The sequence below is a fragment of the Solea solea genome, chromosome 18 (assembly GCF_958295425.1).
Source record: "Solea solea chromosome 18, fSolSol10.1, whole genome shotgun sequence".
In the NCBI taxonomy this organism is placed as follows: domain Eukaryota; kingdom Metazoa; phylum Chordata; class Actinopteri; order Pleuronectiformes; family Soleidae; genus Solea; species Solea solea.
In genome coordinates this window covers 7,383,412-7,405,049 of record NC_081151.1, presented here as the reverse complement: position 1 = coordinate 7,405,049, position 21,638 = coordinate 7,383,412, and the positions used below count along the sequence as shown (strand labels likewise).

The 21,638-nt window shown below is 43.6% G+C and overlaps 1 protein-coding gene across 3 annotated transcripts in view; it reads left to right on the top strand.

The window, feature by feature from the left end:
• Positions 1-19,868, top strand: part of ppp2r3a (protein phosphatase 2, regulatory subunit B'', alpha) — a 57,535-nt gene extending 37,667 nt beyond the window's left edge. For 2 of the 3 annotated variants that reach the window (XM_058614782.1, XM_058614784.1), the window contains exons 3-13: positions 11,866-12,177; positions 12,705-12,808; positions 12,911-13,013; positions 13,127-13,201; positions 14,863-15,106; positions 15,576-15,624; positions 15,760-15,849; positions 15,946-16,121; positions 16,215-16,333; positions 17,351-17,457; positions 17,549-19,868. In XM_058614782.1, the coding sequence (XP_058470765.1) occupies positions 11,866-12,177; positions 12,705-12,808; positions 12,911-13,013; positions 13,127-13,201; positions 14,863-15,106; positions 15,576-15,624; positions 15,760-15,849; positions 15,946-16,121; positions 16,215-16,333; positions 17,351-17,457; positions 17,549-17,645 (1,476 nt within the window). In that variant the 3' untranslated portion in view covers positions 17,646-19,868. Of the gene's footprint in view, positions 1-10,046; positions 10,682-11,865; positions 12,178-12,704; positions 12,809-12,910; positions 13,014-13,126; positions 13,202-14,862; positions 15,107-15,575; positions 15,625-15,759; positions 15,850-15,945; positions 16,122-16,214; positions 16,334-17,350; positions 17,458-17,548 lie in introns of those variants that run through there. The other variant, XM_058614785.1, reaches the window with a different exon arrangement.
• Positions 19,869-21,638: the final 1,770 nt, after the last annotated feature.

Genomic DNA, 21,638 nt, shown 5'->3' with positions numbered 1-21,638 from the left:
AGTGACATTATGAGACTGACTTTTGAATGACAGGCTCTAGGTGCTGAGGCAATGGTTTGATTGCTGCTTCTACAGCTGCAGTTGATGGACTGTGATGAATAGTATTAATTAACGACAATGAACCGTTTCCCTATCTGTGTGCTCTGAATCATGGAAAAGAATAGCTCATTGAGCTTGGAGCGGCTCTTTGTTGACTTTTCCTGGCTTCTAACTTGTGTTTTGTATCGTGTGTGTGTGAGTGTTGGATCTCCTTGCCTCTATTTAGAGGTAAATTGCGGTTTCGCTGCAAAGGGAGATAAAAGGAGAAGTTTGTGTGTGTAAATAATTCTAAAACGACATTGCGTGAAGCCAAAAATGTGGCGTTTCCCCCCAGTCTGTCTCTGATGCGTGAATATTCTACAGCACGTTGTGAATTTGAGTGATTATGCGTGACAGACGAACACATTAAGCCAAGCACAGAGTATCAAATCATTGCTGTTTCTAATTCTCGCTCTCCCTGCCTCACTCCCTTTGATTATTTATTTATTTTTTCCTCAAATTGATGTGCTTCATTTTCCGCTCTCCCACCATCCGTCCCTCCTTCTCCCCAGCGCTCTCCTGCTGCAGATTTCGTGTGTGTTTATTTACTGAGCTGTGTAACCTTATGCCCTGCTGATATGTAGGGCACCTATTTATGAGGTTACCATGGTAGCTGCCATATTCAGATCAGAACAACCAGCACCCGCACACATCATTACGTGATTTCACTCCTCTCCTCTGTCCGCTCACTGCCTATTCATCCCGCGTTCCTCTCCTCTCTTTTTAATTGTTTGTTTGCCTTTGTTTTGTAATCATTTCTCTTCTTTCTAACGTGCATCTGGCCGATTTTTGCTTGGCCCGTCCTGCGTTGTCTTTCTTTCACCTGTGGTTAAGGAGAGGAGGCGGCCTGTGGTGACCGCCACTTCTCTTCCCTACCCTGTGATTGGCTGTCATGTTATTTTGGGATCATGGGATAACAGCTGTTGCTGTGTGGATGGCAGAGCAGCCCGATGAGAGGTGATGATTGGAGCACAGGAGGATGATGGTGGAATGGCGGGATGAGGTGGGGGGTGGGGTTGGGTTTGGGGGTGAGAGTGTGGCGGGGCAGGGGGAGGTCGTGGGGGTGTCTGTTGGCACACTAAGTGTTAATGGTATCGTTACTGTCCAGCCTCTCTTCTTGGCAGAGTTAGGTGTGACAGAGACCTAAATCTGTCCACCCCTCTGTACTATGGCATCCCGCTAACAGACGCACTGTCGCCACAGTGTAAATGGACCTCTGTGTGTGTGTGTGTGTGCGCATGTTTGTTTGCGTGTTGTGTGTGAACGTCCGGGCTTTGCCTACATGTGCAGGTGTCCATGCATATAGGTGCATTTACATTTACAAAAGTAATCGTGCGTATTACTAAATGTACAGGCGTGCATTCACGTACAGAATGTACCGCATGTCTAACTGAGGGTAAGTCGACCCCGTGCTACTGTGGGTCACAGCTGAGTTTGGGAATAGCTCCCCGTCACCTAATACCCACTCTGGCACTCTGGGAATTATGCTAATATATCCTCAGAGCCAACCCCGCCTCCCCCCCAGCGGCCTTAACTGCCCATTAAACTGCCAATCAAACTGTAAACAAGGCAAGCCCCCACACACACAAGTGAGAAAATGCCCTCACGCTCGCACACAGCTACTTTCAGGCGCCGCCTCGGAGATTTGTATCCGTGTTTTGCTCGCGGTCGGGCTTCGCTTTGATGCGAGGTTCAGTTCAGTTAAGCTCTGTGGGGGTGACACTGGCATCAGACAGTCGCGTCCATATCTGTGTGTAGGTATGGTGCACACATGTTGACTGCTGACAAACTGGCGCTCTACACCCGTCAAAGCAGACCCATTAATCTCCATGGAGACAAACGAAGCCAGCTGATATAAATCAGAGTAGAGGGGACGCCGAGAGGGGAGTCGACTAAATCTGCCTGCGGTGCTTTTAGGTCAGCGGCCTCTTTCTTTACCCCTCTCTCACTTTTTGGGTAATGTGAGAACAGACATTTGAGAGCATGTCTCCCTCTGTGTTTGTGTTTTACCTGGCTGCATCCAGAGCTGCTTTTCCGATGGCTTAATTAACCTTCTGCTGAATTGAGTGATTCTAGGCTACAATAGCGCTCTTTAATTTGTCCATACCTTGCTCTGGACCATAATTGCTTATCATAGTTGAAATAATACAAGCTGTAATTTAACGATGTAACCTGGTAAGAGAATGTAAAAAAAAAAAAAAAACTGTCTATTTCCATGAAGTAATATAAAGTTATGCCTTTGTTTAATAGCAACATATCTCATCATTGTGTCTAGATCTGAAAATAGTGCAATCACAGGTCACACAGCTTTTATTGATGCCTCTCTTAAATGCTACGCAAGGGCCTTCCAGTGCTGTAGTTTCTTGTTGGCGTTCCTCTCTTTCTGACATTTCCTGACCATATTTAGTCGGCCAAGACAAGTGAACCGCTCGTCCTGTAGACATAAACCTGCCACTTTTTGGAGGAGAAAGTCTCGGGGAAAGGATCGAAACGTCATTAAAGATGAGTTAATGGGAGATGGAGGGGGAGAGAGACGGGGAAAGCCAAATGAACGAGCGCATGTCTGCGAGACAGCAGGAGAGGTTGGCTTGGAAGAGAACAGGGATTCATTCCAGTCTAAAAAGAACAGAGATAAGCTACTTTTGGGGGGTGGGTGGGAGTGCAGTTGTTGACACTAGGCTGAGCAAGGGTGACATCATTCCTCGTCCTGCTTCCACAGGAAGTAAGGTCACAGCAGGACCCTTGGTCAAGTGTGGAAAGATGCCCATTTCAGCTGAGGTGCACAGGCCCACAGATGAATACATTCATTCACACACACAAACACACAATGCACTGACAGACAGTGGCTGGTGTTGCTATGTGTGAGAGGCGTTTTCCAATACAGCTCATACCATTCAAGGTTAGACCGGACAATGGATTATTCACTACCCAGCCTTGATATCCACACACACACACAGCACATTCACACACATCTACGCACACAGCACTTTTGTGCAACTGACATCATAATTCACTACTGCTGGTGCAGTCTGGGATATAATCCAGCTGCTGGTCCCAGTGTACACACACACACACGTTAGCCTTACTGGGATTTTTTTTTTAATGCTACCTTTTCATCTCAAAAGTTTTTAACTCGGCATGCGTCACCGCTGCATGTGGGGCCTCCCTCTGTGTCGTCATGGAAACCAGCACAATACATGGTGGGACTCCCCTACCTCAGAATATAAGTTGTGCAATCTCTTGCACTGGGTTGCACAGAATCGTGGCACCAGGGAATAGCAAATAGAACCTGGATGGTTTTTTTTATGTCACAGAGTGTGTTCATGTGGGTGTGACTGGCCTTGTGTGTGTGTGTGTGTGTTTAGTGTTTTCTGTGTGAAGAGACTCTCCAGTGTTTCCTCCACAGTCTCCCTTGAGCTTCCTCGTCTAACTCCACCTCCCCTTCTCACGTATAATTCACTCTTGACCCCAGCTCCACCCAAACTCAGCCGGGGGTTTTCTCCTGGAACCAAAAAAAAAAATAGGTGGGAGTCAAACTCAAACAGCTCATACATTTGTTTTCTTATTTTTAAACTTTTTTTTAGAAGTGTAAATATGTGATTACACTCTTTTAAATACTGATTCCCAATGCTGTGTAGTGCAACACTGCTTTTTTTGCTGTAAACAAAAACAACTCTACAACTCTTTTACTCTCTGGTTACAAGAGTATTGTTTCCACAAAGGGATTTAATGAATTTTACCCTTGAATGAAGTGAGATTAGGGATTTTCAGGCTCAGTATCTTCTGTGTGTGTGTGTGTGTGTGTTACCAGATGTGGTAACATGTAGAGAGTTGCTACCCTCTAGTGACTCTACATGCCCACTGTATCACAGGGACCGGTGTCGGCTTCCTCCAGTTGTTTGATATGGAGAGAATGAATAGCTCCATCTGCAGGAGTGTTGGTGAACTGGCACCAGTTCTCCCCTGGATTTAGGAGACAGAATGTGTTCATTTGTCCATGTAGTTTACCAAGTAGAGCACCTTTGTTATATTAAACCGTACTTTCCTTTGCTTCCATGTGATTTTCCTTTGACGCAAAACAAGTGTGGGAACCAAACATCTGCTGTGATTGTGACATTATGATGAAATGGCTATTGGGAGGAAACTGTTGTGCAATATTACTGGCTCGTACACATGAGTTGCCGAGAGGGGTGTCTTAAGTCGGATGTGAAAATATATATAATATCCCTTTAAGGCTTATTTTTAAAGTCTTACCGCACTGTCACTGTTTGCTGCAGCGACACAGGAATGCCCCTGTGCAGTAGCTATTCATTTATGCTGACACATTTCTTCCTCCTCACATTCCGGTCTATCTTTACTCCTCTATCTGAAAAAAGAGAGGAAACAGGAGCCTGATTTGCACTTTCATCTGCGGTGCGGCGTCTCTCCCTGCGCTGTAGCGCTCACTTGCTGCCGTTTCAGGCCGAGGGCCATCACTAGTGCTGATGTAGGATTAGCTCACTCACTTTAAATACTGAGGCAGCCATTAAAAGGTAACACAAAACGATCCAAACCTGATAGCCATGTGTATAAATACACAATACCGCGCCAAGCTGGCCAATTGCAGCCCGTTGTTATTGAATGTTACTTGTGGACAGGCTGCTGTTCCCACTAAAGGAAATGAATCACTCTGACTTTTTTTTGTTTCTGATGATGTCACTGGGCTTCCCTCCCAGAAAGAGGCAGTAAAGAGGTACCATAACTCACAGTTCCTACAAAGAATGCCACTCCTCTCGTTATTAAGTTTAACATTTTATAGAGTTCATGTCCGGTCATAGCAGCAGGTCATTGAATTGGTTGCCTAGAGGATGAATCTTTGATCAACTTTAATCTCAACATAGATAAGGAATCACTTTTACGACCCTGTCTGTCTTAAATGTCGTGTGTCAGACAAATGATGGTGAAATCTGGCACCAAACCCTGACTTCTCATCTTTGTTTAGTACTCTGGTTTATGCAAAAGAATGCTGTTTACCAGTCCTACTAAACAGATCATGGCTAATATTGTAAACAAAATACCACCGCCACGACGTCAGCGTGTTAGCATTCATAGCGTCATTGGTGTTTGGCACAAATTATGCGGAAGTCTGGAGTTAGAAGGGAGAAGAATGACGTGATGGCACGTTTTATTTATCCAATACCACTATCAGAAAATGTAATTCTTACAGATAAAGGTCACATTCCAAGCTTTTACCTCTTTAAAACACCTTAGCTGATCGGTGTCTCTGTTCTGGGACTTATACGTCGTCCATTTGTCCTTTTTCACTTCATTTTACTTCAGTATATGAGTGAGTCTTTCCATATCAACTATTTCTTTTCTTCAAAGTCGGGTCCTCCTCCTTACACCATTTCCTGGTCATTGACTTTTTGGCCGCTGCCAGAAGTACTTTGACCAAATATCGGTTTTGATCCAGTGATTTATTTTTAAATAATAGTGTTTGAAGCATGTGCACTAGTTTTAGTAGGTATGGAAATTGCTATTAGGCCTGTCTTTGTGTCATGTGTGAGGAAGCACAGCTTTGTTTTTTCTCCGTATCGATGTAAAAGAGAAGTTAAATGTAGTGGCTTGATTGAAAGAAAACAAAATACTTGACTTGAGCCTGTGACACTTTTATTACAGACCAGAGCTCTGCCTCCACAGCTGTGTTTTTAACCGTTCCCATGTTGTCCTCCTCTGGTGCGGATGTGAGGTAGACCATGGCCCAGCACTGACACACTTCATCTATTGCGGAAGCGGCACTTGAGCGCGGTCCATTCTCCCAAGTTTACAGAGGAGGGATCCGAAAGGCAGCTTTGTTTTGTGTGTGTGTGTGTGTGTGTGTGTGTGTTTGTTTGTGTGTGTGTCCTTGAGAGGAAGTGAGACGACTGGGAATAAAGAATAGAGCAGCGGAGTGAATTGCGTTTCCTGCTGTTGGCACGGTAACCCTGGGAGCATTCCACCCGCCACTCAATCCAGGGAAAGGGTTATTGCCATGGAGATGGCATTTGGCCGGCCTGGTCTGAAGTGAGTTTGTGTTTAATCACAAAGATGGGGGTGTGTGTGGGTGGGGGAGTTTACATCTCTGTCTTCAAGTTAAGTTTAGTTTTGCTGATCAAAATATTAGTCTGGGCTTTTTTGTTTATTAAGAAATGTACTAATATATGACCGTGACCGTGTAGTTTGTCATTTAGTTTGGTGTGTGTGTGTGTGTGTGTGTGGGTGTTGTCAAGTGTACATCTGTGTGTAATCTGCCTGGTGCCTGAGGCAGAAATAGACGTGAAATTGGTGGCTATATTTATACAGATAATTTTACACACAACAGACAGCCAATTTCACAGAGCAGGTGTGTGTGTGTGTGTGTGTTTTAGGATGTTGTTATGTTCACACTATTTAAGTTCTCTGAAAGACTGGAAGAAGCTGTTCCTGTGAACTTGACTCACACACACACACACACACACACACACACACACAGGTTAGTGCAGCCACTCTTCTTGGCACACTGCGTTGACTTCCATTCATTTGGACAGCCTAAACAAAGTGTTATCCCGTAAATGAACCATAACCGGTTCATGTCTAACCTTAACCTTAACTTAACCACAGTTCAAATATTAACCCTCAACTTAACCAGTTTCTCAGAAATGAGGTTCTGCCTCAATAAGACCTGGTTTTGGTGTCCATGAGGAAAGGTCACTGTTTAATCATAAGGCCCTAAAGAGGAAACAAGTACACACACACACACACACACACAGGGTATGGCATTTGACATGACAAATAAGACACATGTCTCTGTGTTAATGTGTGTATTTAACAGTGAGATGAAGGCAGCAGTTGTTGTGGGACAGCCGCACATCATGCATTTGCTCCATCAGTGTCTTGGAAGACTGCTGCTGCTGCTGCTGCTGCTGCTGCTGCTGCTGCTGCTGACTCACCTGTTCCTGTAGCGATGATGTTGGGTTAGGTTTGTGCAGTGGGAAGAGGAAAGCACTTGCAGACATAACACTCAGCACACACACTCGCACACCTGTTGCTCAGCCCCCCCCCCTCCCCCATTAGGTTTCCATTAGCACCTCTCCTCTCCCTGCCACAATCCAATAATCTTTTTGTCCTTTCTCTGCTTCCCCATCGTATCGGTATATCTTCATTTTGGGCATTGTTACTCCCAATAAGAACATTTTCTGTTTGTCTTTTTCTTCTGTTAAAACTACAGGGATGAGCCGATACGATACATAGTATCGGTATCGGGCCAAAAATCACTGGATCGGATATCGGAGAGATAAAAAAAAAAAATCAAACAAATGTTGTTTTAAAACTATGGTGTTTTTTCAAAAGAAAAATTAGTTTTTCTTCATTTTAAATTGTTAAAACAGTATTTTAAAGTAAGTTGTAAATAAATGCCAGATATTGAAAGTTATTCTGGGGAAAAAGCACTTACTCACAGGACCTTTTCTGGCTCTTTAATTTAAAAGCAATTAAGATTAAGATTAAAAACTTTAAGATTAAAAGCAAAATGACCACATGAGATACCGTCAAATACTAATTACTCCATTCTAATACAAGTACAACAATTGTTTCTAACATTTATGTATGTATAATACTTTTAAATTGGCGTAGAATGATAATAACATTTCAGCCTTTGTGATTTGCTTATTGTTAGAAATTGCAATTTTGATTTAAAAATGATTACTTGTTCAGCCCTAGTATAGGAAAAATATCTACAAGGAAGAAAGGAACTGATGCGATAGTTTAAAGAACGTCTTTGTTTGATGTTAAACTTACTGTAGGATGAAGGGGGCGGAGACTTTGCGCGAGGGCAGGTTTAAGCCGCCTGTCAGTCAGTCAGACAGACAGGAAAAGAGCACACAGCTGCCCCGTGGCATGTGTTCTGGCTCCCTTTACATACACACTCACACTTTCACATTCACACGTGAATCTCTTTAGACGAGAGTTCTGCGATGCCACAAGTGCACGGGTTCGGCCGATGAGGCCGCGCAGAGGAAGTGGTGGCAATTAACGTCCAGTGATCAGAAGTGAGAGATGAGGTCGAGAAGTTAGTTTTCACAACATTTTGTTCATTTGTTGATAGACATGAGATACTATATTTATATTATTTTCCTCTTCTTCAGGGAGGTATGAAGTGGGTTATGTGTAATAGTGTGTGTGTGTGTGTGTGGGATCACTGTTCCAAAGAATTCAGTAGGGCGTACACGGAACTGAGAGGAGTTACCCTAACACACAAAGTGACTCACTTTTTGGAAGGTCACTCACACGCCTGCAAATGCCCTCTTGTAGTCATCTGTAAATCCCCGTGTTCTGTGTCATAAACAGTAGAAACATGGAGTAACGATTAGTAATTAAGTAAGAAAAGAATATATAGGATGTAGGAGAGGAAAATGAGAACTGAAAAATGATTCCTTTACTTCCTGACAGGTTTGCGTCCAACACCGCTGATGTCTTTCTATTTCAATGTGTCCATCTGTTTTTATGAGTGGAGTGAAGCCGCTCATGAAACCTTGTGTAGCACTAGATGGCACCAGACTCTCCGCAGTGGAACGTGTGTTTACTGAGAAACGGACTTGTTTCCTGTTCTCTGACAGTTTACCAGCGAGCGCTGATGCCGTACTGTGTGTGTGTGTGTGTGTGTTAACGCTTCAATGGTCTAGTGTCTCGGTTCATGTCCGGGTTTGAGATGGACAGGTTTATAAAAGGGCTCAGCTGTGTGTCCTGAGGGATCCCCTGTCTCTGATTGGTGTAACTTGGCACTGAAGGAGTTTTGGCCTGGTGTTGCATAGCTGTGAGAAAGGATAGACCCCAGGCTTCCAGGCAGATGGAGAATGTTGTAGTGGCAAATTGTCGTTTATACGATTGATTAATGATCTATTTTTATCATACGTTAGTTTGCCGGACCAAATTCCTCTTGTTCAATTGTGTTTATCCTTAAAAAATGGTGCAAACGGTTCAAATCTCCTCGCACGTTCACGTTCTTGCAATGGAATACTGATACTAGTTCATGTTTTAATGGTGTCATTTAATGCTCCATCACATTTTATATGTATTACACTTAAATACTGGTTTTTTTTTGGATGTTTTCTCCAAAATTATTCAGCACTAGTATAAACTAAAAAAGTAGTAGTGATAATATCAATGATAAGGATATTCATGTTGGTAAAAAGTAGTATTAATAATCATAACAATGATAATTAGGACAAACGGACACTATATACTACACACAGAGTTCCAAAAAAATAGCCTAATAAAACAGTTAAAAAAATGTTTATTTAAAAGAATTCATCTCCAAAAATGTATATTTTAGCACCAAATAATCCAAATCACCAGGAGATTTAAAATACTAAAGTATTATAAACCTATCAATTTGCTGAAATCACCTTGATCCACCCTCTGATCGCCTAGACCAGTACTTCTCAAATAGTGGGGCGGTGAGGGGCAGGGCAGGACAACTCAAACAGTGGTTTAAACAGATAAATAAATAAAAATGATCAGGTTCTCAATAGTATTTCAGTTTTGGGGGCATTTCTGTCCTCTGGGGGGGGGCATGACCGAAAATAATAAAGAACCACTGGCCTAGACAGTTAAGTAATTTAAAAGATATGTAACTGCCGCCTTACTCGACCGGGTCGTTCCAAATACTTTGAGTCGGTGAGCCGCTCCAGTGAAATGACTGCGTGTCAACAGAGAGAACAACAGGTGCTTTGCTCACTGATTTACTGCATCAGTCCGGCCACAATTACCTCTGTAATATTTCAGCTTACGGCTTCTTCTCCACGCACTCGCGCTCACGCATCGATCCGAACTTCCTGTCTGCTCCTGTGAACGTTACTATTCCACTCTATAAGTTGCCACTTTTGGGTGTTGACGAGTGCCCAGATCCTGCAGATATGTTAGCCCCCCCCCCCTCCTCGCCCCACGCCTAATACTCAGGACAGCCGGTGTGCTGCGTGTGTGTTGCCAGATCCCGGCATGGCTCATGTTTCTCAGTGCAGTTTTTCAGCAGGCACCAGTGAGGCTGCACCAAATACATACATCCACAGCTGACGGGGGGAACACCAGAGGGGGTTTCTGCCTCAAACTGAAGTTGCCATTCAGGGCTGCAGTTTTGCCATAAAAACAGCCCCGCGTCGTGGTTTCTGCCCTCTGGCCTTCGGAGTAGCGCTGGGGATTCTAGGAACATCTCTTTTACACAGATCCACCGCTGGATTAGTGCCGCACAGGACGCACATTTGAAGTGTGTGCGTGGAAGAGAGTGTGTGTTTCTGAGCGCCAACAGGGACCAAGTGTTTGACTTTGTTTCTGGATTGTTTTGGTGAGACTTCTTCTGCTCTCACCTGCCGATCGTTTGGTTCCCGGACAGACCGATCCACCTGTGCTCACTGTGTCGATAGCAGCACCGGTGGCTCTCTCGGGTGGGGGGCTGCGAGTCTCGTCCCCCACCATGATGATCAAGGAGACGTCGATGCTCAGGGACCCAGATTTGAGGGGGGAACTGGCCTTTCTGGCCAGGGGGTGTGACTTTGTCTTGCCCTCGCGCTTCAAGAAGCGGCTCAAGTCTTTTCAGCAGCAGCAGCAGCAGGTCAGTCGGTCGGTGCAACGAGCGCGAACCAAAAACTCAAACTCTCTCTGTCTTTTAATGCTCGTCTCAGTCATTGTTTACACACATTCATACATGAAGTACTCATGCAGTAGATGAGACTTGTCGCACACACACACACACACACACACGCACACGCACGCAGAGTGACGACAGACTATTCTGAGCAGATACCAGCAGTGTATTAATAGGAGAGAAGGTGCAGGAATAGAGTGATAGAATGAATGCTGTGAAGGAGAGAGACGGGGAGGACTCTAGCTCCAGCTGTCCTGCTCAATACGCACAGTGTGGAGGCCCTTGAGAAAAAAACACAACACACACAACACACACACACACCATTCACAGTAGGCCCCTGTCCGCCCGCGCGAGTATACTGATGAGAAAACGTGTTAATTGCTCACTCACTGCTGTCGTTGTCATTAACGCGCAGTCACTTGAGAATCGTCTCAGAGATATTACTCACGGCTGACGGGGCATTTCGTTCCATGTGTGTCAATTGGGAGTAATAACGTAAATAATATAAGTGTGTGGGTAAAGAAATAAACTATTTAAAATGCCGCTTTTGCTGTTGAAGCTGCTACAGTAGGTGTGTGTTTCATTTGTGAGAAGGTCCGCGTTGTGTTGTGAAAGTCAGATTTAATGCACAACAGCAAAATGAGCGACCGGTTTGAATGTTTTAATGAGTGAATTGTGTTCGGAGCTCTTCTCAAGGTCAATGTCATTTGTTGTTAATATAAATATTTCTGTCCTGTAGGTCAGAACTGCTTTGTTCGACTGACTGCGTGACTAATTATAAATCAGGTCTCTTGTATTTAAGGCATTTCATTTAAAGCTAGGAAAAGAAGAGAGAACAATGCATTAGATGTGTGCTCCGAAATAATGTATTGATTATTTTAAGATATCTTAATAAGTGTGCTTTTAATGCAGCTTTAGCTGGTTTGTTAGTTTGTGCGGATTTATCCTTTTCTTTCCTATTTGAGGCTTTGATTGATTGATTCCCTGACATTGAAACTGTTGTTAATTGACTGACTTTGATCGTCTCATCTTTTAATGCAACTTTGTTTGGAAACATGTATTTAATGATTGTTACTTAAATTACAAATAAAACGAATTAGGACTTATAGGACTATACATTCCCATATATGATCGCCCTTCTCTCTTTTCAGGTCCAGTCCAAACCAGATAAGAAACCAGGCACACCTCCACCAGCTCCAACTCCAGCTCCCACTCCTGCCCCCGCACCACACACACCTGCCCCACAACACACCCCCCGCTCACCCAGCCCTCCTCCTCCAGCGCCGGTGATCGTCACCCCTCCTCCACCTGCCGTCAACATTCCCAGGTTCTACTTCCCCCGCGGGCTTCCCGCCCTGGGCCCGGCTGCCAACCACGACGCGGCCATCGCTGCCATCGAGGCGGCCTTCACGGAGTTCGAGGAGGAGAAGGCGGACATATACGAGATGGGCAAGATCGCTAAGGTCAGTGCGGACGCCTGTGCTCTGAAATTCATCCTGAGATCTGATCCCAGAGACCACATTCGGTGCTTTGAGGACACATGTTTAGATACACACGCGCTCATGCATTAACGTTATATATTATCCTGTCTTACTCGCACGCGCGCACACACACACGTTGACCAGGAGACACGTCTTGTAAACAGCCGTGACATCAGCGTGTGTTTAAATAAAGGGAGATGACACCAGATCAGATCACGTGTGGATCTGAAGGACAACATCCAGGCCGAGGACAGATGTAATACCAGGTCTGAACTGAGCTCCTGATGTTTGGCATTCTATTAAGAGGGATATTGAAGAGGTTCAGCTTCACCGCATAGCGTTTCTCGGAAAATCAGCGCTCACATAAAAGTGTCCCGTTACGATACAATACTGCCTTTATGTTTCCTCTCCTTTTTTTTTTTTAAATCACTTTAAAAACACAGCACACACTCATTCCTCAGTGTCAGTGTAAACGTGCTCCGTGTGACTTTGTCGTTGTCTGCACTCAGGCCTGTGGGTGTCCCCTTTACTGGAAGGCCCCCATGTTCTACGGCGCAGGTGGCGAGAGGACGGGCTTTGTCTCCGTTCACTCCTTCATTGCGACCTGGAGGAAGTAAGACAGACAAATTGTTCATTTTTTTTATATTATTATTATTGATTCGTCTGTCACCAGGTTATGAAATTGTTCCTTCTCCTCTGCCCTCCCTGCTCGCAGGTTGTTGCACAGTTGCCACGACGATGCTTCCAGGTTCATTTCGCTGTTGGCCAAACCTGGCTGTCGCTACCTGGAGCAGGAGGAGTTCATTCCTCTGCTGCAGGTAAACGTCTTCCTAATGTTTTCTTCTGCGGACGCCACAAACTCAAACTTCTGCCTTTTTAATTCTGGTTCTTCCTGTTTTTGTGTGTGTGTTGTGTGTTTTTTTCTATTCAGGATATAGTGGATACACACCCTGGGCTCACCTTTCTGAAAGATGCACCTGAATTCCATTCCCGCTACATCACAACGGTAAATAGCTGGAAGTGAGATATGATCGCTGCTTTAAGTGTTTTATTCTACAAGTGGACTTGGGTGGATAGATCACTGTCATTTATTTTATGAGGAGTCTGCTCTACACAATGTGACAGCGTCACACGTAAAGTAGCAACAAGTAAATTAGAGCTGAAACAATTACTCTATTAATCGATTACTAAAGTAATCGTCAACTTTTTTTTCATTATTTAAACAAGATTTATGATTGTTTCAGCTTCTTAAATATGAAGATTTTCTGGTTTCTTTGCTCCATAAAAATAAAGAAATCATTAAAAACTGAAAATGTTGGTTTGTGGACAACATTTCTTAGCTTATCTATTTCTCATAAGCTTTAGTCACCCACATATAAAAACATAAAACCCTAAAATATGTCCCACTGTATGTGGCTACAAAAATCAAATGCCACATACATGAGAAGGCAGTACATTTAAAAACAACACATACAGAATTATAAGAAATCAATACAGAAGTAAAGTTTGTTAAAAGAAATGGTTAAAACAAACAAAATGAGTACGAAATAAACAGATTAAAAGTAAAAGTTTGGATTAAATTTTCAGAAAAGGGGGTGGGGGGGTTTTGCTCTGATACATGACTGTGCAGTGACATCACGGAAACACTGACGCCCCCTACAGCCTGCTGCTGCTGCTGCTGCTGCTGTCCTCGGCCCCTCACATGTCCATATTAAGACACTTCCTTCAGTTCTGGCCAGCTGACCCACTACTGTATGAGACATGAGTCACCCTGGGAGGTCCATGTACCCGGAAATCCATGCTAATTTGCTCTTCAGTGAGCTTTAGTGTTGTGTTTCAGGGACGGCAGAGCCTCCTGTTTCCACTTTAATGCTAAAGATCGGTCTCGTTAAGGTTAAGAAGGAAGGACAAAGGTGTCAGATGTGGACTCTTGTTGGGGACATGTGTCTCCCACATGGTGGTGAGGAAGACATTGAATTCACATGGACGTCAGGGCTTTGATGTAACATTTTGAAAATGAGTCCATACAACTTACGGTTCCACCGTGTGTACAAACAAGTTTAATAGATACTGTATAAATAGAGATAAATAAAGCAAAACAAGACAAAATAAAAAATAAATAAAATCAGGCAGAATGAAAAGAAAATATAACTAACCACAGTTCTTTGTTTATGTTGATTTTTAAATTGAATTGTGTCTATCTAACAGAACCAAACCCACCAAAAAAACTGAAGACATTATATTATATTATTATGTAAGTAGTTTGTAAATTAATTGGATTTTATGTCTAACTCTAAAATGAATGCATTTGTGCCACTTAAAGCTGTAGTTTGTAACTTTTTTGAAGTATGAATGAAACACCAGGTGAAATATCACAGTGTTGTGGTTATTACTGAGAGGTTCACAGGGGGGCGATAGAGGGTTTAGGAAGAGAATTTGAATATACTACTACTACTACTAAGTATGTTTGTAGAAGTGTATAATTGCTTATGTTGTTATTGGAGCCTTCATATGTACTATAAAAAATAAATATAAATGAAGCTTACTACACATTAGTTAAAAAAAGGCTCCACCCACATAAAACTGATAAATAAATCAACGAAGAAGAGTTTTTACATCCTCTCTGCAGTCTCAGTCCTAGATGTCACTGATTCTGTCCTCCCCCAGGTGATCCAGCGGATATTCTACATCGTGAACCGCTCGTGGACGGGTCGCATCACCATGATGGAGCTGCGCCGGAGCAACTTCCTCCAGACCCTGGCCCTGCTGGAGGAGGAGGACGACATCAACCAGATCACCGACTACTTCTCGTACGAGCACTTCTACGTCATCTACTGCAAGTTTTGGGAGCTGGACACTGACCACGACCTCTACATTGACCCCAAGGACCTCTCCAGATACAATGACCACGGTATGAACCCGAGCAGAGGACATCCACATCCACAGAGAAATACGTCCACACCAGATGTCAAGTATTTTAAGAGGGGAACAAAAAAAACTAGGATTTTAAAACCAAAAACATAAAATCTCTTGTGAAATGATGACATGATGTTTTCAAGATTTTTTTTTTGTTTGATTTGCTAATTTAATATGGCTCGGAATGTCCGTACAGATCCAGAATCAGAAGCAGACAGACTTTGGATTTTGTTATTTTTCCATTTGTTTGACGTTTTTCACGAGCTGGTGCAAGTTTTAAGAAAACAGCAGCTGTTTGTCCTCAGCGGCACTTCCATGCTGTCTGGTGTGAGATAAAAAAAAGTCACTGTATTCTACTGTAGTGACCGTCACCTACAGCTAACGACAGACGTTCAGAACAATCTGCATTTGTTGTCGTGTATTTGAGCAAAGACACATCAGCCTGTGTTTCTCTCCTCCGACAGCCTCCTCCAGAAGAATCATTGAGAGACTGTATTCAGGGGCCGTCACTCGGTATGTGGAAACACACACACACACACACACACACACACACACAAAAACACACTCCTAAACAAACGCAGAGGAGCTGATTGCTTCACCAGAATGGCGGCAGTGAATGTGAAAAGGCTCTGTCTCTCCGGTCTCCAGGGGTAATGCGGTGCAGCGAGAAGGACGCATGAGCTATGCCGAGTTCGTCTGGTTCCTCATATCAGAGGAAGACAAGAAAAACCCCACCAGGTAAACAGTCACAACGTTTTATGCTGCACTATTTATTTATTTATTTATTTATTTAATTCATTGGGGAATGATAATTTGGATCATTTCTCTCCCTAGCATTGAATACTGGTTCCGGTGCATGGACACAGATGGTGACGGAGTCTTGTCCATGTTTGAACTGGAGTATTTCTACGAGGAGCAGTGTGAGAGGATGGAGAGGATGGGCATCGAGCCTCTGCCCTTCCAGGATCTGCTCTGTCAAATGCTCGACCTCGTCAAACCCGAGAGCCCAGGTTTTGTGCCGACTCTTAGTCCTGTTTATATAAAAATGATTCTTATGAAATGCCACTCTTGATCACGCCACATACTGACGCTGTTCTCTCCAGGTAAGATAACCCTGAGCGATCTGAAGCGCTGTCGGATGGCGCACATATTCTTCGACACCTTCTTCAACCTGGAGAAATACCTGGACCATGAGCAGAGGGATCCGTTTGCTGTGCAAAAGGTTTGTGTCATTTTCAGCAACAATTGCAAAGGAGAAGCTGCGAAAATGTCCAGTGACGCTTGGTCCTGTTAGCGTAACTGTTAGCAAAGATGGCTGACACTGTTTACATTAGAAATATCTTCCTTCTTTTCTCTGTTACGTGCCCACCAGTGACACTTGGTCCTGTTAGCGTAACTGTTAGCAAAGATGGCGGACACTGTTTACATTAGCAATATCTTCATTCTTTTCTCTGTTACGTGCCCACCAGTGACTCTTAGTCCTGTTAGCGTAACCGTTAGCAAAGATGGCGGACACTGTTTACATTAGAAATATCTTCCTTCTTTTCTGTGTTACGTGCCCACCAGTGACACTTGGTCCTGTTAGCGTAACTGTTAGCAAAGATGGCGGACACTGTTTACATTAGCAATATCTTCATTCTTTTCTTTGTTACGTGCCCACCAGTGACTCTTAGTCCTGTTAGCGTAACCGTTAGCAAAGATGGCTGACACTGTTTACATTCTGGGAATGAGGTCCCGTTCCCCGTTTAGCGTGGCAGTTTCAAGCCTCTGACCAAGGCCCGGACCAAGTGTCACTGGTGGGCACGTAACAAAAAAAAGAATGAAGATATTTCTCGACTCAGGGGAAATTTTAGCTAAATGCAAATCGGTGAAGTATTCCTTTAAGTGTCTCTCAGCCTTGTCACAAACTGGAGATCTTTTCAGGGTGTTACTGTGTTTCTAGTCCAATGTCCCCTCCACAACACTACCCCAACCAGTACCTGCTTTGTTACTACTAGTTAGCCAGTATGTTATATTTTGTGTTTTATTTTAAAAGACAACAATTCCCATGATCCCTTGCTGCTTCCTCATGTCCTCAAACAAGGTCTTTTGCTCATGTTTTGAATGAGAGACCCCTAGAGGCAGAAATGACCTACTTCTTCATTAAAACTATCAATTTAACAGATTAATTCATTACTCAGTATCTTATTTTTACTCTTGTAATGCTTATTCTTTTTGTCTTGTACATGTGCTGTTGCAGGACATTGACAGTGAAGGTCCAGAGCCTTCTGACTGGGATAAATATGCCTCAGAGGAGTATGAGATACTGGTCGCAGAAGAGACTGCAAATGAACAGCTACATGAAGGGTGCGACACACACACACGCATATGCATGAAATACTCGCACACAGAACAGGATTATGTTTTAATGCTAACAAGAATTTGTCTTTGTTCACAGGTCTTTCGATGACGACTATGAGTCCGAGGAGCTTCAAGTCCCTGGAGAGATTGGGAATAAAATGGAAAAGCTGGTGATATCCGATCTAACGGCATAAATTAAGCGCCTTCCTTGGAATTCCTGGGCCTTTCATCCTGAAAAACAGGAAGCCGAGTCCCTAAAGATGAATGCATCGAAAAAATACGTGGAATGGAAAAACAGGGGGAGAGAAAATGATTGTGGCATCTGTTTTCCAACAACTCTGGAGTCTCCTCACAAGACGTTTTTGTGTGTGTGCGACCGCAGACCAGTACAGTTGTGTGTTTGGTGCAGAGACGCATCTGTATTCATACAGCACATGTACTACAGTGTCACTGTGAGAGCAAAGCTACCGATGGAGGGAGAACTACCGTATAAGCTCTGACAGGAAATCGAGAATCCAGTAAAAAAAAAAAAAAAAGGTAACCATGCAAGTGTCATTGTGAATGGTGCACTGACAATCCTGCCATAAGACAATCATCAGTTCTGCTACAGGTACACAAATAGACTCTCCGAGTCGGAGAAACAGGCACACGGAAAGAGATAAGGATAGTGACTCACCGCCATTAAAAAAAAAAACAACAGTCACAACCGTCAGCTGCTCTATTTTATCACAGACAGACAGACACTGCCATTAAACACGTGCTGCCTGTGCGGCCCGTCACTGTGTCTCTGGTCGAGGAAGTTGTTAAACTTCTGTCACCTTCAGGGAGTGGGAGCACGTAACCGCATGTGAGCGGCCACGGCAGCACCTCTCTGTGGCCGGCTGGCGCCACTGCACGTCATCAGCTGTCACGCGCGGTGCGTAGCGACCGGCCGGCCGGCCGGCCTCTCCGAGAGGGAGCTCAGTTCACTGCACGGCCTGACCCCCCACCCCCCCGTCTATTCTTAGAGAGGACGCTGTGGGAGTGGACGCTCCGCCACTTGACTCCTCCCTCTGCAGCCACAGAAAAAAAAGGAGTCGTCGGCGTTTCTTTCCTGCCAGGGCAGAGTGAGAGATGTGAACACGCTGACGTGACGTTTTCTAACTCTCTGGTAGAGTTGCCCACACATTTCCACCTGTAACATTTGTAATTATATATATGCACATAATGAGAACTGTCTCCACTGTGTGTTCCATCATCGTCCTCACTGGTAACACTTTACATGACAGTGTCAGGACAATAGGACTATGTGGTAATAACCATTTTCATGTGAAGGGTCTTATATCTACAATAACTCTCATTCTCTCACACTAAGTTACTACTTTGGAAGTAACACTGTTATATCACCTTGTTATTACCGTATGACGTCATCACTGACTGCACAGTAAACGGTTAATAATACTTTTATTTCCTGTCCCTGCCTGTTGTAAATAACTGTTTGTTTAATGTCCATTTTTTCCCTTGCAACACACAAACCAAACACGCCAGTCGGGACGCCTCGTAAAGGATCAGTACTTCCAAATTATCATATATATATATACATATATATTATATCCCCTGGACTCCAGCTGCCATCTGACGACAATAGCCGTGATTGAATCTCCTTCATAATAGAAAAAATGACATTAACATATCACAACATGGAGTACCGGGACGCCATGTCACGCCCACTGTGCCGATACGGAGACAGACATCTCAACAATAGTCGTCTTTATTTTTTATTTATTACATTTTTTTTATCGTTATGATTATCATTATTATTATTACATATGATTACATTTTCTTTTGTCAGTTTGCGTGAAGTGATCCTTTAACTCTGTTATTTACTTATTGCTACTCATGTCACAGTTGTTGCCATGGGGATGGGGTTCCTGCAGTTTGTGTGTGTGTGTGTAATGTATACACACACACACACACACACACACAGTAGTTGCAGTAGAAGGGATAAACAGAGCGAGTAGATGTTGAAAGGCCTTGAGTTTCCTGCTGCTCTTGTCAATGTGCCTGATTGTGTATGAAACTATTATTATAACAAGAGTCAAAATAAGCCATTATATGTGTATATGTGTATACATATATATATATGCATATATAGATATATAATGGCTTTGTTTTTTTTTCATGTTTGTCGATGGTTTGTATTGTTGTGCCACTGTGTGGCTCGGGGCAGGGGGGTAAATTATGTTAGTGTGTATGTTTGTTTGTTAGATGCACAGTGGATTTCAGTGGAGGAGTAGGGGGGGAGAGTGGGCGGATATTGACCCAATCTGAAGCTCCACCCACCTGACAATCACAAACAATAGTAAATGAAACATGCCATAATGAGAGACCTCGGTGACGGAAGTGTCAGCTGCCACACTCTCATGAAGACAGTATTTTTTTCAAAAGAACTGTTGGAAGATGATGATGATGATGATGATGGGATGTCTGTGGTCAATAACTTTGTGGTTCTATGCAAAAAAATGTCCAGGTGCTCTCACACACACACACACACACACACACACAGAGAGAAAGAAGCCATGTGGGACTTCTGCTTTGAAATGATCTCTCTACTATGAGACGAGAAGAAAGGAATAAGTGACTTTTATTTTTGACTTACTTCCTCTGCGCGGAGGAGATTTGTGGTTGAGATGCGATAATTATTCTATTGGCATGGTTTTCTCTTCCTTTCTTTCCTTCTTTCTTTCTTACAATCTGTCTGTCTCTTTCTTTCTCTGACTTGTTGCTTTGTCTGAAGTTTAAATAAAGATGTTTCAACAATATTAAGTCTCCGTGATGTCTCCTGTCCTCACACACACTCATGTCTCGCCCGCACGTCATCGTCCCCTCCTTGTGTACACACACACACACACACACTCTGTAAGTGTGTTTGCTCAGTTGAGTGCACTTTATTGTCTTTTTATATACGCGCAATAAAAACATCGGTATGTTTTATTCGTCACGTGAGTCAATTCACATGTTTGTATTTTACGTGGGTTGTTGTTTTTGTTGTTGTTCAGGTGCAGGGAATGAGTTGATACTGCTTGAGTTTCTTGAGGCTCCTCAGACCCACATGGGCTTGGACTGTGACTGGCGCGCATGACGTAAGCGGCCCTGCACTGAATCACTGAATCACTGGCGTCATTGTTGTCATGACAAACACTGGCCAGCGCAGGAAGTCTCTGGTGAGCGTGGCGCGTTGTTGACGTTGTACTGTTGGCAGAAAATCCTCCAGATTCCCATGTCGACCACAGCCAGTGATGACAGTTGAGAGTTTTACATTAGTTCACTGACGCCATGGTGACTTTCCTAACATACTGGTACTGGTTGAAAACCCTCAGTCAGCTATTGTGCAATTACATGAGTAACCATCGCTCATCTGGAATGATCTACACCTTGTTCTCCCGGGCAGCGCGCGGTGACATCAGTGCTGAAGCGGTGACAGTGCTGCCTTGGTGCCCACCAGTGACCACTGAGTGGAACCATCTGGCATTTGTAACTCCTTCAGTAGAGCCATTTGTCATCAGCAGCACAGACGGTAAACTTAAAGCTGCAGCGTGTATTTTTTTATATGGCTGATTTATTTGTGAACAGAAACAATGGAGCATTGTTTGGATCTATAGTGACTTGTTTTTATCAAAATAAAAACAACAAAACAAGCCTAAGCCACTGAGGGGCTGCTGTACCGGTACTTAGTAGTAGACGACAACGCCGACGACGGTCAAAAACTGTGTCACTTCCCCAGTAAGCAGCACACCTGCTGAGTAATTACCTGCTATTCTATTTACCAATTTCCTGCACCCCCTACTGTGGCTTCCAGGTATAACATATAAAATAAACAAACACACGCATAAACCAAAAAATGGCTCTAAGAGGATCCTTTATCTGAAAAGCAACACTATCAGACCCGATTAAGGGAGCATTGTGTATACGGGGGCAGGGCTGAGAGTGAACTCGCCCCCTCCGAACTCCGCCCCTGTTTGCTGTCTTGGAATAAAACAGAAACACAGGAAGGTTAATGATTGCAACTCACATACTACAGCTTTAAAGATCCCACATTTATTTTTTTTATTTTTTAAATTAACCAATATTGCTTTAGACAAGGAGCTTAAAATGTTTACTTTTTTAGATTCTGAGTTTTCAAATTCTGATTTCTTTCATTCAGTGAA